Below are 20,208 nucleotides of genomic sequence, written 5' to 3'. Positions count from 1 at the left end.
CCTTCAATTCCGGACTTCTCCAATTATCACATGTAATCGGAATATGTTGTCGAACAAGGAAACCAATGTAACTTGCCAACATTGAACCGTTAGGCTCAATTAGTTGGTCTTCAGCACTCCAATGTACTTCAAAATTTACACCCTTGTCTCTTGCACGAATGATTGACTTCATAACAGTCAATCCTCGTTTGATTTCTTTTTCAACATTGTTACGTGATCCATTCGCGTCATGGGTATCGTCTTGGTTAGCCATTTTATCTGTAATATAGAAATGATTCAATAAGACCCAAGTAAGACAATGACCATATTCGTGAAGCTACACAAAAAACACATTCATATACCTTCCATTTCTCTCATGTTACAACAATCTAAACTCTTTTTTTTATCATTATTGAATACAAACTCACACACACCTACTGCATACAAAAGACCAATGCAAACTTATGGTGTTTGGAACACATAATCATCAAACTTCCAAGCACAAGCTCAAACACACTTCAAATGATATCAGTTTTCAATCAGAAATAAAAAACTCAGTTTGCCCTAAACAACATTAATCAACATAATGCACAAAATGTAAAACTAAGTTTAGAAAATGCCCTAATCAAACACATGAAGAAAGTGAACGGTAACGATGGAGAAGAGAAATACCTTCAAGGTGACGGTAACGATGGAGAAGAAAGTCAACAGTGACGGTGGACGCAGATAACTCAGTGAACGTGAACGCAGCAGCAGAAAAAGGCGACGGCGACGACGACGGTGAGGGAGGGAGAACGACGGTGAGTAATCGCAGTAGAGAGTAATCGCAGTAGAGAGAAAACCCAGTTACGTAAACGAAATAGCTTGTAGAGAGGGAAAATAAAGAGACATGCAGTATATGTTATAATTTTAATGTTTACTAAAGGGGACCTTAGAGGGCGCTTTTGTAAAAAAAGCGCCCTCTAAAGGGGGCCTAAGAGGGCGCTTCTGAAAGCGCTCTCTAAGGCTTTCCAAAAGCGCCTTCTAAACTGGAAATGTACATGGACTTAGAGAGCGCTTTTTCAAAAGCGCCCTCTATTGGTGTCCATCCATTTCCTCATTATTTTTTTTTTGGCTTCACTTTAGAGGGCGCTTTGTTACAAAAGCGCCCTCTAAAGGGGGCGCTTCTAAAAGCGCTCTCTAAGGCTTTCCATAAGCGCCTTCTAAACTGGAAATGTACATGGACATAGAGAGCGCTTTTTTAAAAGCGCCCTCTAAGGTTACCTTTAGAGGGCGCTTTCAATAAAGCGTCCTCTATTGGTGTCCCTCCATTTCCTCATTATTTTTTCGCTTCACTTTAGAGGGCGCTTTGTTACAAAAGCGCCCTCTAAAGTGCGCTGTCTATTCCAGTAGTATGCTCCTTATTTTTTCTCTTCACTTTAGAGTGCACTTTTGTAATAAAGCGCCCTCTAAGGGGCGCTGTCTATTCCAGTTTTTGGCGTAGTGATCAATATTTTAAAATATAAAGATAACTTGGCGCGATACACGTGCCTTATTAGTTGACAGTATAAAAATAGTTTATACTGTTAGTATATATATATATATATATATATATATATATATATATATATATATATATATATATATATATATATATATATATATATATATATATATATATATATATATATATATATATATATATATATATGAAAAATATAATTCCTACATCAAAAGATACACTACACCGTATTTTACTGTTCAGAAATACGGTGAATAGTAAAATTATAATAATAAAAAAATATATATATATATATATATATATATATATATATATATATATATATATATATATTGGATTAAAGAGTACTTAGTATTAACCAACTTTATAACTTCATTAACCAACATTTAACATTTTATTAACCAACTTTGTTTTACTACTAAAAATTATTTTTACATCTGAGTGTTTATCAACCAACTTCATAACTTTGTTAACCAATTTTTTAAATTTTATTAATCAATTTTGTTTTACCACTAAAAACTATTTTTAATATCTGAACGTTTATTAATCAACTTCATCACTTTATTAACCAACTTTGTTTTACTATAAAAATTCACAGTTCATGCACTGTGCACGAACACTGTTCATAAGGGTATTGTTCATGCACACACTGTTCATATGACATAGTTCACGCACTGTTCATTCACACATTGTTCACGCCACTATTCATGCACGGTTTCACTATTCACGACATTGTTCGTCCTATTTGTGAACAGTGCATATGGTGTAAGTGTAAGTTTGAGTGTAAGACCTCAGAGCATTCATGCCCTTGCAGGGGCAACACAAACATGGACCACACCTTCTTCATCACCATCACCCCACACACGGTTACCTTCCACTTCCACACCTAGCCACGTTCAACCATGGTTAACAAGAGGACCTCATCCCTTATGCTAGAAGGTATCAGCGGTAGTGGTGATATCAACGCCATGTCGAAGATGTGTTCGCAATGAATGAATAACATTGTCATAATCAGACATTGGAGGATGATGCCAAAGATATTAGATATCGCTGACAGGAGTCCAATCCTCGGGAAGAAATGAGGGTGTTGGATCCCCATCCTCTCTCAAAAGAGATATGGAGAGCATCTTTCTCTGAGGGATTCAAACCTCCCTCTTTAGCCAAGTATGATGAGCGAAGTGACCCTTGTGAGCACACCCACATATGGATCTACCCCACACAAATTATGATGGTAGCCAAGTATATGGGTCTACCCCGTGCCTCCATCGCCGGATATTATAAGTTGGTAAGGAAACTTATACACCAATTCGCCACCAACATTCACAAGAAGATGTCCACTACCAACTTATTCAACATATAGCGAGGTCCCTTAGAGTCATTGACGGAATACCTCACCCGATTTAATGAGGCCACCATTAGGTTTGTCCCTCCAAACCAAGAAATGTTTGTGGGACCATTCCAAAATGGACTCAAAGTGGGATAATTTAATGAGAGTCTTGCCCAGAAGCTAACGCTTTCGACGGAGGAAGTGGTCACCCTAGAAAAATGTTATATAAAAGGTGAGGTTAGCAATGCTCAAAAGAAGGCGCGTGATATCAAGCAACCTGTTCCAACACCGAGGGTTCACACCACTAGAGGAAGAGCAATTATACCACTCCCATAAAAGACAAGTCTGCATTCAAGAAAGTAGGCAAGGAAACAAAGAACTTCATGACCCTGAACATCTGTCGTGAACATTCATATGCCTCATTCGTCGATAATAAACGTAATGGGTCTAGAGTTTGATAGATGGTGCAAGTTCTATAGTTTCAAAGGACATCACACTAAGGATTGCTTCCACCTCAAGAAAGAGATTGAGTCAAGAAATACGTGAAAGATGACTCCTTTCAAGGACCAAACAAGTCTAGCTCTCGCGGGCGAATAACATGGGGAGTCCCAAGCCAAACAAGGCGAATGAGATGTCCCAAGGCGAGGGCAGAAAAGTCATGTGATACACACTCAACACCATAGTAGAAGGATTCGATTGAGGTAGAGAAACTAGTTTTTCCCATAGAAGGTACGCTCGCAAAATCCTAAATATAGAAGATCTTCCCGATGTCGAAGGAGAAGGCAAGGTCTAAGTGCCAGAAGTCATGATCACATTCTCTAAGAAAGATGCAACTAACATTCACCCTCATAATAATGACCCCATGGTCATTATCGTCAGATGTGACGAATGGGATATCAAAAGAGTCATTGTAGACCAAGGAAGTTCTGCAAACATTTTGTACTTAGAGACATTTGAAAGGCTTCGCCTCGACCCATAAGACTTAAAGCTCTTCAAATGTTCACTGGTTTGATTCTCTTGGGACCGGGTACAAGTAAAAGGATATATCACATAGAAGACCACTTTTGGAGTGCATGACTAGGCCAAAGAGATCAAGGTCAAGTATTTGGTTATTGATGCCCCCTCTTCTTATAATATGATTATAAGGTGACTATCCTTTAACCAATTGGGCATCACCTTGTCCAATTTGTATTTATCCATGAAATACCTGATTCCTGATGAATAGGTGAGAGTTATCCAAGGTTATCAAGAGATCGCCAGAAAGTGTTACATGAAGAGTATTAAGTTGGAAAAGGGGTCACACTCTAGGCGTGAACTCCGGGAAAGTGGGCTTAAGAATAAAGCCACTGAGAAAAATATACAAGAACGAGGAGGCTCCACCTCCGACCACTGAGGAGATCAAAGATTGAGGGTCCAGAAAGGGGGCCCTATAGAGTCATCCCCTTAGCTATTCTGTTGTTATTTTTTTATTACCGTTTGGCTACCTTATTGTTGATTTTATAGGCGTGTATTAAATTTCTACCGATTGTAAGAACAAGTTTTGTTTTATGGGGTGCACTCTTTTCCCTCCACACTTTTTCATGGAGCGAGGGTTTTTAATGAGGTTTCTCACATTATTATTTTAGAGAGTTTGTGTTTGTTGGTTATTACCTTTAGCAAGAAATTTACAAGCCGGAGAAAATATTGCTCATAAAGGCAATCCAAATGTTGGACCCCTAAATGGGATCCTTGTCGTCCATTAAGGCGATCAAAATGTTGGATCCCTAAGTGAAATCCTTGTCTCCCATTGTGGCGATAAAAATGTTGAATCCTTAAGTAGGATCCTTTATGCCCATAGAGATGACAAAAATGTTAGAAACCTAAGTGGGATCCTTGTTTCCCATTGAGGCAGTCAAAATGATGGATCCCTAAGTAGGATCCTTGTCACCCATTGAGGTGATGAAAACTCTGAATCCCTAAGTGGGATCCTTGCCTCCCATTGAGGCGATCAAAATGCTGAATTACTAAGTGGGATCCATGTTGCGATTGAGGCGATCAAAATGATGGATCCCTAAGTGGAATCCTTGTTGCCCGTAGAGGCAAATAAAACACAGAATCCCTAAGTGGGATCCTTACCACCCATTGGAGCAATCAAATTGTTGGATCCCTAAGTCGGATCCTTGTCGCTAATTGAGGAGATCAAAATAATGGATCCCTAAATGGGATGCTTTCCGCCCTTAGAGGGGAACAATATGTTAGATCCCTTGGTGACCCTTGTCGCCCATAGGGGCAAACAAAATGTCGGATCCCTAAAAAAGATCCTTGCTACAACAGGAAGGGTAATTACACACTGAAATATATATATATATATATATATATATATATATATATATATATATATATATATATATATATATATATATATATATATATATATATATATATATATATATATAAGGTCCCATCAATGACATTTAAGGAGGCAAAATCCAATCAATATTATAAAAGTAGTATGTTACAAAAAGATCAATGTAGAAGGAACTATTCATCATCCACTATTTGACCATCCCGAAACAACTTGAAAGGGATCCATCATGCTTAAATCTAAATCAGGATAAAAGGGAGCAAAATGCCTCTCTCTTTCTCTCTCAATCTCTCTCTCTCTCTCTCTCTCTCCCTCTCCCCCTCCCCTTCATGCTCTACAGGGTGATGTGAGCCATCTTAAGCGATTGTTTCAAACACCCTACCACTTTAAACTGGGCAAGAGGCTCAGTGGCCATTTTCTTGGTAAGCTCCTTCATAATATCCTGTCTTTCCCTCAATAATATTATTGTCGTCCCACCTTCATAAGCATACATTTTTGTATGGTTCACCTTGCACTACAATCCTTGGATAGTGTAGATATGTTTCTCCCTCTAAGCTCTTTTCACTATAAGACATATCAAAAGTTGTATTTCCAATAGATCAAATAACCTAGTGGAGGACATGCGATGGAGCGAGTGATAATCACCTGGAAAATTCTCCAATAAGGAAAAGTGGCGATCAGGAAAATCCACCTCATAAAGGAATGATTATTACATAAAGAGGACCGGGAAGGATATATTCATCCCTGACTTTCTCCTCCCTTTCTACTACCTCACGACCTAAAGGGGCCCTCCTCCCGCCGCAGAATCTTGAGAGGACGGGCCTCGCCAACCCGTGTGGTTTCACACTTCATCTCCTCCATGTCAATAGCCATGTTATAGAGGAAGGGAGAGGGAAGAATCACCCGCTGCTAGACCATATGCAACTTAATCAATCACTATCTTCTCTCATCAAGAGAGACTTTTGCCATATCCCCTATAGAGAAAGAAATGTTGTGAGGGCATCTAAAATATTAGGTACGAGATCAGGTAAAATAAAGGTATTTTTTCATACCTAAGTACGCTTGCACTTCATATTCGTCTTCACAATCCCAAGTAATAAAGATACGAGAGTCTAGAGAACGAAAACTTCTCAAAATCTGAATTACTTTGCGATCAAGGGGGGAAAGAACACCCGGGTCCACATTTTGAGTAATTCTAGGATATAATGTCAATGATAGATGGAAAAGAGGTTTTCCCCTCTCTCCTACAATAACTGGAGAGGATTCACCTTGCCTTCTCACTCGGATAAACTTGTCATTCTAATCCTCATAAGGGTTCACGAAGGGCTTCAACATGCATCCACCCAAGAAGAGGCGCAATGTTATCTAACCATTATTAGGAAGAACCACCTTTCTAAAGAAAGGAAGGAACACCCTCACAATGGGGGACATGCCCAAGCTACAACAAACTATATGAAAAATCCCTAAGTATACCCCATACGTTCGGAGTAATCTGAGAAGGGGAAACGTTGATAGCCATCACAAAATCCACTTTGAAATATGGAACTAAAACCCTCAGCTCATGATTAATGGGAAGGTGGATATAAAAGTAAGGAGAAAACGGCTCGACTGAGGTATTTATGTTTTCTCTCTCTCTCTCTCTCTCTCTCTCTCTCTCTCTCTCTCTCTCTCTCTCTCTCTCTCTCTCTCTCTCTCTCTCTCTCCCTGAACAAGGCTCAATTATCACATTAGCCTCATGTCATGTGCTAGAAAACCTAATGCCATGATAATTCCTGTTGATAATATCCATATTCATAATACAGGAACACAATGTTTTGAACGTGAATAAATTTAATTTTCTTTCCCATTGCTACCTTGGGTGGAAAAGTAGGAGATAAAACATTTTACCCTAAGAAAAAAGAGTAGGTTCTTTACTTGCCCTACCTTCGACTGATATATATTTCTGGAAAAAGAGAAGTAGGAAAGAGGAAGAAAATAAAGGATTCCCCCAAAATAATATAGAGGAAACCCAATAGCACAAGCCACACATTCACCTAATGGGGTAACCTCAATGGGAAGCGGTAAAGCCTTTACACCTAGAAGACGCATGTAAGCAAAAGAGGATAAATTGATTTTTCGAAAAAACACCAGCATGAGGTACATTAAATCCTACCACACTCTTTTTCCCATTAAATCACTCAAGCTTTCAAGATTTATTGACATTTTTACATCTCAGAATCCAGTCAAGGTGAAATTGGATTTACCCCTATATCATGTAGTTATCTGAGAGGAACCCTCTTAGAAATAAACACTAGTCCTAAGAAGTTTCCTTCAGTTGTGGGACTTTCCCTAAGCTGAGGGACTCACCTCTTAATAAAAATACGCCTTCAGCCAAGGGACTCATCTTGTTGAGGGAGTCGCCTCTTAATAAAAAGTTGCCTTTAGTCGTTGGACTCGTCCTAAGCCGAAAGACTCGTCATTAGATGAGAGACTCTCCCCGGGATGAGAGACATGCCTCACAAAGGGAAAGGGCCTCGAAAAACACTGTTCGCTTCATAAAACCTTCGTGCTTAAGGGTCCATGTAGTATTATATTTATGAGATCCCTAAACAAGGGTGGGGATGGTGTCCTCGTTTAAGATTGATGTCACCTGTGCAATATTACTACAGAATAAATAGGTTTACCCTTGGCACAAATGACGTACGTAATGCCTTTGTCCATATGAGAGAAAGTCCACAATGATTCTTTAAAGAATAGGTGGTCACCTAGCTCCCCTAGTCTTGAGGGAGCAGTTGACACCTCTAAGGGATTCCTAAACCCTAGGCCCAAAAATCCTCTATAAATACCTCTCCCCCAAGGAAGAAGGGGACTAACTCAGAAGATTATATTAAGCACTCAACACATCCATATAGCCTCTCACCTAACGTGCGAAGACCCTCTAAACCACCATAAAACACCACCACGCATAGCTTCTGGTCACCTTGGGCAAGCTCTAACCTTCATTATTTGCTATACACCTACTAAGGTCTCTGAGTATCCCTGCCCTTGAAGGAGTGACACAAACACTTATACTTTATATATATATATATATATATATATATATATATATATATATATATATATATATATATATATCTGTGTGTGTGTGTATGTGTGTGTGTGTGTGTGTACAAAATACGTATTGATCAACCTCAAATCCATGCCACCGTGGTTACGGGGTATTTTCTTCTTTGGGTGTGACACCCCTTACGACTTTTTCCTTTAGAAAATGTGTCTTGTTGGGTTGAAGAGTGTGGATGTTGTATATAACACTACTATGAATAACCTATTTTAGCTCGGATGGAAAAAAATTATTACCTCGCTTTTCTGGGCAACGTAACAAAGCCTGTAACACCCTAAACCCCGAAACATATATAAAAATAATCGCTCAACATATTTAGGATGCTACTCTCAAACAACATGCATACTTTACGTTTATATCAAAATACTCCCAGCGGAATTTCAAATTAATTTTCATAACTTTAAATATCTCAACAAGTTTAAATAAAAAATTAAGATGTCATCATCCAACAATTAACTCAACAGCAAAATAAAACAAGACATCCCATTCCAGATGTTATAGATCAGAGCATTTAACCAACTAAATTGATAAATGATAAAATATGTGAAGATGATCTCTAAGGCTATCTTCCAACTCACGACAACTACTATCCCTATTCCAGAGTATCTATACACTTCGTACATCAACACACAAACAAAACAAAAAAGGGGTGAGAATATGCTCAAATATGTTAGTGGTGCAAAAGATCATGAAGAGTAACCTAAACAACAATAACAATAACAACAACAATCATCAATATGCAATGTATTCACACAACAATCATCAATTCACAAATGGAAACTTATATGCAATGTGATAACACCTTGACTATATATGCATGTGGTACTAACTCAACAATGGTTCTTCATTCGAAATGGGTCCCAACATTTGAAATCCTAGCCCCAACATCTGAGCTCCAATCCCTAACATCTAAGCTTGGGACAAGTCACTAGTCCCATCATCCGAACTCGTGACTCACCTCTTTCACAATAACAACATATGATGAATGACATACAATAATGTAACGACAACAACAACAAAATGATTACAACCCCATATCTAATTGTAAATAATTATTCAATGACAACAACACGACAATCATTACCGCCCCACATCTGATTATAAACAATCATGCATCAAAATGCATCAATAATAGATTTCACTCCTAATTACACATTTCAATAATCATCAACAAGTATCTACAATAATTCACATAATCATCTTTCAATTCACATCATATATTCACGTATCTAATAAGCATATACACATCACTCAATTAGATTAATTTATATTATCACCGCTTCATCATTAATTCATTCATTCACAATAATTAACCATTCGTTCGTTACCATCAACTATTACATAACAAGTAAAATAATTAATTTTCACAAATTCCAGTATCCATCTAGCCTTTTAATACAATACTATAGGATAACCATTATATTTTCAATGTCAGGGACTTTGAACTTCATCGGGATCTTTACATTCAGTACCAGGCAGAGTTCAGCAGCACTCTTCCCAAACAGGTCTTTTCCTCTCAGAGTCTTCAGCTCTTTGCGTAGCTCAAGGAACTGATCCTTCATCTCGTCCATTTTCTCATATACGTATGGACCCTCAGATGGCTCAGAGTGGTATATAGTGTCCTTAACACGAGGCAAGGTATGAACAACTGGAGGTGGCACAAACATGATTGGGCTAGATGCCGGCATAGAAGCAAAGGTGGGTGCAAACCCTTCAGGCATAAAGTTTGGTGGCATTCCCCACGAGAATCCAACTGGCATTGAAGGATCGAACTGGCTGGCAGCAATGTGAGCAGTTGAGGTAGCAACCTCAGAAATAACCGTCCTCTGGGGAGGAGTTGTAGGAGTTGGTGAAGATTGGCTCTGCGCAGCAATGACAAACTCCATCATGGCAGTCAACCGTGCAATCTCATCTTTCAGCTCTCTGTTCTCTTGTTCCAAATGTTCCATGATCTTGGGTTGATTGGTGCGAGTGTTGTATCGGTGAGTCAGCTTGGTTGAAGCACAGAAGAATAACCAATAAGACAATCTGGCAGAAGAAAACCTGTTATGCAAATGATGCATGAAATGCGATGTTTTTGTTTGTTTTCAATTTCAAGGAACATATGAAATTCTATTTGCAAATATTAAATAATAACAATAGTAACAATTTGATTTACCATAAAAATATCTTTTTATTTATAAAATTTGGAAGGATTACACTGAGTACAGTTTCAGAGACCAAAATACAAAGTACAAGAGAAAAGGAAACTAATCATCCTAAGGATCCCCTAGCAACGGTGTCAGATGATCTAGTTATGGGTGTGTATTTCCTTTGGATGCGTTGAATCTCGGACTCAAAAGATGTCTTCATCTGAGCTTTCTCAAGGAAAAGCTGATCAACAATCTTCTTCCAAACACCGGAAGGCTGGGGCATACTAGAGGAAGATGAACCCTCTGGCTCTCTCTGTCTCTTTATTGCTTGGTCTTCAAGAAGTTCAATAAGTGCATCCTTGTTTTTCAATTCAAGGCTACAACTCCTCATGTTTTTGACTCAAAGCATGGAACCGCTCTTCCCACATATCTCTTTCTTGCTTCATCTTAGTGAGTGCGTCTTCCAACTCCTCTACGTCTTGGTTAGGGAGAGTTGATGGCTCAGCTACAACCAAAGATATAGGTCTTTCAAAAGCATACGACATCTTCAACTCCAAAGCTCTCTTCTTCACCCAAATAGTGTAAGCTTCCAAAGTTACACAGTTGCACGGACCAAGCTCGGATCTTCCTTTCCTATGCACATTATGCCAAGCATGTATCATCTTCTGCTTCAAATGTTCTGGATCTTTACCCTCTTGATAGAGAATACCTTCTAACCGAGAGTTATTAGGTTTGTCTCTCAAGGGAAACCCAAGTTGACGATGAGCCAAAGCAGGGTTATAGTTGATTCCTACTTGTGTACCAATGAGAAGCACATTAGAGAACTCACCACAACTATCAATAATATCCACACCACTCAAGGCAGAATCATACCAAACAATATCATCATTGGTGAAAGACATAAGTCTCTGAGACCATCATAGACATTGTTTGTTCTCCAAGAAAGCAGGCGTCTGAGGCAAGTGCAAAATAAACCACTTGTATAGAAGAGGGACACATCAAACAATAGTCACACCACCTTTAGAATTTCTCAAATGCAAAGAGAAATACATATCACCCAACAGAGTAGGAACAGGATTCCCAATCAAGAAGATTCTAATGGCGTTAACATCAACAAAACTGTCAATGTAAGGGAACAAATCCAAACCATAGATGAGAAAAACAAAGATGGCTTCAAAAGCATCCATACTACCAGCTTGAGTAAAGACAATAGCTTTTCCAATGAGGAACTTAGAAGTCAACCTAAACATTCCTCCTTTCTTCACCCAATGAGTCTCAATCTCATACTTCTTCAAGTGAAGAGCTTCAGCTATGATGTGAGATCTAGGAATCTCTTTCAATCCACTAAACGTCACTTTGTCAGAAGTGGGTATTCCCAAGAGATGAGCATACTCCTCTAATGTAGGAATAAGCTGATAATCAGGAAAAGTGAAGCAACGGTAGAGAGCATCATAGAACTGAGCCAGCACACTCATAAGTCCTTCAACTACATAAGCAGATAACACAGATAACAACTTCCCATGACGTTGCTTGAAGTCCAAGGGATCTAATACAAAGGATGACAACTTCCTTATCCCTTTCAAATCCGGACATCTGAAATTGCACTTCTTAGTGTTCCTTCGTCCACAATCCATGGTCTGAAAATATTTACAAATAAGACCTTAGTTCCTTGAATTTTTCTTTCTTTGGTGAATGTCATGATGCGCATGTATGAATGAATGTAACAATCACAAACAAGGGATCACACACAAGGCAAACACAAACAAAGGTCAATGGATGAATCAAGTTATTGTCAATATCAATCATCCATTTTGGTGGATTATGGTTTTCACCTTATCAACACCCAAGTTCCATTGATATTGACAAGACTTGATTGGATCAACCAAGAACCAAAGGGTTTGTTGTGAGTCACGAGCATGGAGTCGGGTTAAGAACCATCCCAAAGGAGTGTACTAAGGATATCAACCTGTAGATTATGTTCTAAAAAGTTCCCAGAGTCTTAATCCCATCTATTAGATATTATAGGTTAGGATGACTGACTCATCAACCCATTATATTCTCAAGAGAAACTTATCTGAGTGTAGTATCGCGTAACAACTGTTATCAAGTCTACACCTGAACAGTCTCCGCACTACGTCCTAAATAGGCTAAGTTGGGTTAAATGTTCTACGGTTCTTAGCTTCTCGGACCCCAAATTAGAGAAAGTAATTGCTACCCACAAATAACTTGTGTGACATCAGTAACTCCAAAAGGGTCTCCACTGAGTAGATAGATCTCAAACCAACTTGTTAAGGACTACTCCACACAAGTCGAACATGAATATACCATCCCCATATCTTAATTTCACTCAAGTTCGGGTTAGAACTTATCTCACCACTCAGAGATCACCAAGCATAAAAAACAAATTATATCACACAAAAAAACATACCAACATCAAATATACACACATATACACATAAAAAGTAGGCTAAACCCATTGAGGACTACTCCCCAACAGAGTCGCCACTTAATTTCTGTAGCGGTAAATTCATGACCATTAAGCTATGAATGAACTTAACATCAATAAAGCCATAGTCGCCACCGCGCTTTTATTGTTTCCAAAGGAAAAGGGAAAAGTACGAACAAAACCCATAAGAAGTTTTCAAATCAAAACTAATAAAATGCCAGAGATTACAAGTAAGGGGGGTGGTTGTACAGAGGGAAGGTGTTAGCACCTAAAGTGTCCTAGGTACTCCTAGGGAGCCCTTTTTATGTGTGTAAGTGTATTTGGTATAAAAGATGTTTGAGAAAAATAGAGTGTGGGGATGAGAAAAGAATTCATTGATTATATTTTTGTGTTTGATAAGTCCTTTGGACTTGTGCTTACGTACCAACATAAAAATGAGGGATCAAAACCTCGTAGTTCGTGGTAACAATTTCAAAGTGAGTGAATTGATTTTAACAAAATTTAAGTTAAAAGAGGCACACAAAGGCCTAAGAGTTTGAATGAGTGTTAGTTATTTTTGTCTTTTGAAATTTTAAGTCAATATGATTAGATTTATTTGGAAATTTGATTTAGGAAAAAGTTTGAAAATTCATTGACATGAGGCCAAAGTTTCTAACTTGAAACATGTATAAGTTTGAAATCACAAGCAAAGAAAGTTTTTGAAAAGGGGGAGAGATTTTGAAATTTACGAAGTGGGGGAATATGAAGAGGCTATCCTAAGCATAAAATTAAAAGTTAAGAGTTGAAAAGATCTGAACAATGGGATGCAATCCAATAGACAAGAATGTCATCTAGAATACCCATTTTCCCTTTGGACTTTGAATCAAGAAGTTATCCATAAGCAATTAGCAATATGAAGATCAAAGCATCAAATAAAGATGGCCACATCCAAGCAAGCAAATCCATAGCTAGCATTTTTCTTTGCCTTGTCATGTATCAGATGAAATACTCCTTGATCAACCCAGAATAAGACATTAGACACAAGATCAAAATAACAGTTGGCATCAAGACAATGTAGCAGATGAACTTAAATAACTCCCAAGATTTGCATCAGATGAAGGCTCAATTCACAATAACTTGGTCTCTGAATGTTGGCATTGGCCAAGTCCTTTTGCATATGGAATGTTGCCTAATTCTAAGTCCAAAAATTCAGATCAAGCTCAACAGTCCACACAAATATTTTTTAAGGTTTTTGTTGCTTATTAAGTATTTTAACGTCCTAAGACCACAAACACAAACAAAATACACAAACAAATACATACAATCACAATATATGGCTCAAATGAGCAAAGTGAAAATGGCATAATCATAAACTAGCAGACAACATGTATCGTCTATAGATGGTGCCTTTAAGAATTGCGTCAAAATAAATTTGACTTTTTCTTCACCAACTTTAAAGGTTAGCTTTCCTTTCTTTACATCTATAATGGCTCTGGCAGTAGCTAAGAACGGTCTTCCTAATATGATAGGGATATTGGAATCCTCCTTTATGTCCATGATTATGAAATCAGTAGGAATATAGAATTGACCTATGCACATTGGAATGTTCTCTAGCATACCTACGGGAAATTTAATAGAACAATCAGCTAGTTGTACAGACATCTTAGTTGGCCTTAACTCTCCCATTTTAAGCCTTTCGTATATGGACAACGACATTAAGCTAATAATGGCTCCTAAGTTGCATAGAGCTTTGTCTATAACAAACTTTCCTATTACACAGGCTATGGAGAAACTCCCTGGGTCTTCCAGCTTAGGAGGCATACTATTTTGAATTATAGCGCTACACTCAGCAGTAAGTGTAATGGTTTTGTTATCCTCGATCTTCTTCTTGTTAGATAATATCTCCTTAAGAAACTTAGCGTATGAGGGCATTTGAGTGATAGCTTCTGTAAGAGGTATTGTGATATTCAATTGTTTCAGAAGCTCTACAAATTTCTTGAATTGCCCTACACTTTTGGATTTAGCAAATCTTTGAGGATATGGGATAAGAGGTTTATACGGTGGTGGGGGCACATATGGTTCTTCTTTCTCTATGGCCTCTTCGCTTTAATTTTCCTTTAGTTCGTTTTCCTTCTCAATTATTTTAACAGGGTCTTGGTAGATGGTTGGATTTTGAAGTCTAAGGTCGGTTGGTCCGTACAATTCTGTCCCGCTTCGTAGTGTAATAGCATTTGCATGACCTTTCAGGTTTGGTTGTGGCTGTCCAGGAAATGTACCTGCAGGGGCAGTAGTAGGTGCTTGTTGTTGTGCCACTTGTGAAATTTGTGTTTCTAACATTTTATTATGGGTGGCTAAAGCGTCTAATTTGTTTTCTAATTGCTTAATTTGCTCATTAGTGTGTATGTTTTGATTTAGGAAATCCTTGTTTGTTTGGGTCTGGGTAGCTATGAAGTTTTTCATCATTATTTAAAGGTTTGACTTCCTATAAGCATTTGGAGCATTTGTGGAAGCCTTATGATATCCTGGTGGTACAGCAAGTGCTTGGCTAGGTGCATATAATGCGTTATTGGTTTTGTACAAAAAGTTCGGATGGTTCTTCCAACCTGGGTTATAGGTGTTTGAGTAAGGGTTTCCTTGAGCATAATTCACTTGGTCTGTGGAGATTCCTGCCAAGAGTTGACATTCAGAGGTAGCATGCCCAGGAACTCCGCATAACTCGTAGTTAGGAGCTATGGCAGCCACGGTGGCTATGGGTGTTATGGTCAGGTTTTCTATCTTGTGAGTCAGAGCATCTACCTTAGCATTGACATGGTCAAGACAACTTATTTTGTACATACCGCCTTTCGTTGTAGGTTTCTCTATGGAGGTTCTTTCACTTCCCCATTGATAGTGATTTTGGGCCATACTTCCGATAAGTTATAAGCCTCATGGTAGGGTTTATCCATCAGTGCGCCACCCGCGACAACTTCTATTGCCAATCTTGTAGTGCACAAGAGACCATTGTAAAAGGTATGGATGACCAACCACTCTTCTAGACCGTTATTTGGACAAAGCCTCATCATGTCCTTGTATCTCTCCCATGCTTAGAAAAGAGATTCATTGTCTTTTGTTTAAACTCGTTTATTTGGGCTCTTAGCATAGTCGTCTTACTAGGTGGAAAATATCATGCTAAGAAAACTTTCTTTAACTCGTTCCACGTAGTGACAAAGTTGGATGGTTGAGACTGGAGCCAAGCTCTATCTCTATCTCTTAATGAGAAGGGGAAAAGATGTAGTCTTATTGCTTCGGGGATGGCACCATTTTCTTTCTCTGTGTCCACGTATTGCAGAAACACTTACAAATGTAGGTTCAGGTCCTCCGTGGGACTACCGTAAAATTGGTTATGTTGTACGACTGACAACAACGAAGGTTTTTGATAACATGAAATAATATCACATTCTTGGACTCGATTTAATTAAATTATATTATTATTCGCTTCAATTTATTTCATTTTATTCGATACTACTGGGTATTTTTCCTTCTATTTATCTCAGGTAGCTTATTTGAAGCATAAGTGAAAAAAGAAGAAAATGAGGTGCAAAAAGAAATGAAGAGAAGCAATTTCACCAAAGCCCAGCCCAAAAATACAAGCCATGAGCGCTGAGCCTGTGACGAGCGTTGAGCCTGTGACGAGCGCCACACAAGGTGTGACGAGCGTCACGCCCTGCTGCCTTGTGTTACGAGCGTAACACATGGTGTGACGGACGTCACCCCATTCTCCTATATTTTTGGCTTCAGAAACGCAACAGAGGCACGTTGAAGCCTATTATTTCGCTTGACTCTTGGAACGTGAGGATTTTACACGGAAAGCTTTGGAAACCGTTACAAAGTAGACTAGTATAAATAGTCACTTCCTTCCAACCCTAAAGTCTCCTCCTTTTCTTCTTTCCTTTTTTCTCTTCCGGCCGTGCAAGCATACTTTACAGCATTCCCTTTTTACAGTTTTTACTTTATTTGCAATTTTTATTTTCTTTTCCAGTCAATCTTTCAGCACTTAATTAATTTTTCACACAATAGTTTCTACACCGAAAACTATTGTGTATCTTTTACTGGATCTAACCTTACGTTAGATCCTAGATTTTTATTCCTTCACTTTTTATTTTCCTGTCCGATTGAAGAATTCAAGAACAAATCCAACCGGTATGTGGTGGAGTGTTCAAGATTGCTATTAATTATTCAGGTTCTTTAATTATTGTTTGAATTTATATATGCCCTGAATTATTGTTTATTTATATTGTTTGCCTGAGATGGATTTATTTAAGCATGATGATTGTTTAGATCTGTTTAGCATGTCCGGCTAATTTATTTAGGTATCGGTATGTAAAGTAAGCGGAATGAAGGAATCAAAACTAAGTTGGTTTAATTACGTTTAAAAATAAAATCACTCTTTTTATGGTCTCAATTTACAGGTTTAATACCAAGGTTTTTGTACGAGAGTAAAAGACTAAAGAAGTTAAAATTAATAGAACGAAAGTTTGAGTTTTTAACTGGACAGTGTAAATTGGACATTAATTCTAGATCAGGGCGAAAGCAATTTTTAGAGTTAATTAAATTCTAATCTTTTTCAAAAATTATTTTTAAAAGTTAAATGTGAGGACGAGAGTTAAGCATTTGAATTTAATTATATAATCTAAGTCAACAGAGCGAGAGTTTGAGACGAGGGTGTTTAAACGATTAGTATTTTCTTAAAAAGAGTTTCTATAGATTCTATTATTTTCAAAAAGTGATTTTGGACTTAACTAATAAGTGACAGCTACGTTAATTTAAAGTCATGGTCTATTCAACAGAGCGAGAGTTTGAGAAAAGGCTTTTAATCAATAGTGTCTGCTGAAAGGATTTATTTTAAAACCAAGAAACCAACGAAGGTTTGACTCCCTAATTACGACGAACTACATACCGATATCCGCTTAATTGATATTTAACCTAGATCTTATTTTAGTTTTAACCTTTCCCCCAAATAATCAAAGTATCATCCGCCTTAGCTTTACGAAGTAACCTTAGAAAACGGTATATCGATTCATAAGTCCCTGTGGGATCGATATCTTTTAAAACTACACGATAGAACTGTGCACTTGCAGTTAGTACCCCAATCGACTCATAAAGTCACGATCAAGTTTTTGGCGCCGTTGCCGGGGACTTTTATTTAGTCGATATCGTAACTCTTCTGTTACGCTGTAGAGACTAAGGCAATTTTTATTTTATTTCTTTCTTTCGTTGATTTGTATGCCACACACTCGCTCACAAGGCGAGCCGTTTTACTTACGAATCAACGATATTGAACTATATCTCCGAGTCTTACGACGAATTCGGGAATATTGTGCTGCAAACAATCTCCCTCCTATCGAAGTGCCCGACCTCAAAAATCTTCTTCCTTCACCGATACCCGAGATGGAAGAACCAGCTCGTGCTCTTCGAGATTACGCCGCTCCATCGCAAGATGAGCCGCATTCGAGTATTGCTCCACCCGCAATCGAAGCAAACAACTTCGAACTTAAGCCTTCGCTGCTACAGGCAGTGCAACAGAATCAATTCTCTGGAAATCTTACCGAGGATCCAAACCTTCATTTATCCGTATTTGTCCAATACGCTGATACTATTAAAGCTAATGGTGTCACTTCAGAGGCAATTCGACTTCGTCTTTTTCCTTTCTCGTTAAGAGATAAAGCTAGAAGATGGCTTCAGTCTCTTCCTTCAAACTCAGTCACCACATGGAACGAGTTGAAGAAAGTCTTTCTTGCCTGATATTTTCCTCCAAGCAAAACAGCTATGTTGAGAGCCCAGATAAATGGATTTAAACAGAAAGATAACGAGTCTCTTTTCGAAGCATGGGAAAGATACAAAGACATGATGAGACTTTGTCCACACCATGGTTTAGAGGACTGGTTAGTAATTCATACCTTTTATAATGGACTCTTGTACAACACAAGATTAACAATAGACGCCGCCGCAGGTGGTGCGCTTATGGATAAACCTTATGCCGATGCTTATCAACTTATCGAAAGCATGGCCCAAAACCATTATCAGTGGGGAAGCGACCGAACAATGGTAGAAAAACCTCAAACGAAAAGTGGCATGTACGAGATAAGTAGCCTTGATCATGTGAATGCAAAAGTGGAAGCTCTGGCCTAGAAAATTGAAAGTTTAAATGTATCACCTCCAACCACCGTGGTTGCCGCAACTCAGAATTGCGAAGTCTGTGGAATCCAAGGTCACACTCCTGCAGATTGTCAACTCCTAACAGGAATCCAAGCAGAGCAAGTGAATTATGCTCAAGGAAATCCCTACTCGCATACCTATAACTCAAACTGGAAGAACCATCCTAATTTTTCATATAAGAGTAATAATGCTTTATACGCACCAGGACAAGCTCCAAATCAAGCCCCAGCTATACCTCCGGGATATCAAAAGCCGATCCCATCTACACCTAACAATAACGTTCCTAGGAAATCCAACTTGGAAATCATGATGGAGAACTTCATAGCTTCTCAACAGCAAACCAATAAAGATTTATTAAACCAGAATGTACACACTAGCGAACAAATTAAACAACTAGCAAGTAAAGTAGATGCCCTGGCTACCCATAACAAAATGCTGGAAACACAAATCTCACAAGTAGCCCAACAACAAGCGCCTACTGCTGCCCCAACTGGTACGTTTCCTGGACAGCCCCAACCTAACCCGAAAAGCCACGCTCATGCAATCATACTAAGAAGTGGAACGGAAGTAGAAGGACCGTCTGATCCAAGGATGGAAAACCAAAACTCTAAAAAGTCAACTGAGGAAGAAAGTAAACCTAAGGAAAAGGAAGAGAGTAATAGGGAAACCGTAGAAAAGAAAGAACCTTATGTACCTCCACCACCTTATAAACCACCTATCCCTTACCCTCAAAGGCTTATTAAAACCAAAGATGCGGGCCAATTTAAAAAATTTGTTGACTCACTGAAAATTTTAAACGTCACAATTCTGTTTACAGAAGCTATTACACAGATGCCCTCATATGCTAAGTTCCTAAAAGAAATTCTTTCTAATAAGAGGAAACTTGAAGAGAGAAAAACTGTTACACTCACTGCTGAATGTAGCGCTATAATCCAGAATATGCCTCCTAAACTTAAAGATCCAGGTAGTTTCTCTATACCCTGTCACATAGGAAAATTTGTCATAGATAAGGCTCTATGCGATTCAGGAGCCGGTATTAGTGTTATGCCTTTATCCATATGCAAGAAACTAGAAATGGGAGAATTAAGACCAACTAAAATGTCTGTGCAACTAGCAGATCGTTCCGTTAGATATCCTGTAGGAATTCTTGAAAACGTTCCCGTGCGCATAGGTCAATTCTACATTCCAACAGATTTTATAATTAT

General features: G+C 38.4%; 1 protein-coding gene and 1 non-coding gene across 2 annotated transcripts in view; both read right to left on the bottom strand.

Moving 5' to 3' along the window:
* The window catches only part of LOC127096175 (uncharacterized), a 35,477-nt gene extending 20,737 nt beyond the window's left edge, over nt 1-14,740 (bottom strand). The window contains exon 1 of the mRNA XM_051034783.1: nt 14,261-14,740. Within this exon, the coding sequence (XP_050890740.1) occupies nt 14,261-14,740 (480 nt within the window). The remainder of the gene's footprint in view (nt 1-14,260) is intronic.
* A 3,873-nt stretch (nt 14,741-18,613) lies between these two features.
* LOC127099718 (small nucleolar RNA R71) lies at nt 18,614-18,720 on the bottom strand. The gene has a single exon (XR_007794194.1). It is a non-coding gene; the product is annotated as a small nucleolar RNA R71 (small nucleolar RNA).
* Nucleotides 18,721-20,208: the final 1,488 nt, after the last annotated feature.

The sequence above is a fragment of the Lathyrus oleraceus genome, chromosome 6 (genome assembly GCF_024323335.1).
Source record: "Lathyrus oleraceus cultivar Zhongwan6 chromosome 6, CAAS_Psat_ZW6_1.0, whole genome shotgun sequence".
NCBI classification, from domain to species: domain Eukaryota; kingdom Viridiplantae; phylum Streptophyta; class Magnoliopsida; order Fabales; family Fabaceae; genus Lathyrus; species Lathyrus oleraceus.
The sequence above is the reverse complement of the archived record's forward strand: the minus strand, read 5'-3'. Positions and strand labels throughout refer to the sequence as shown.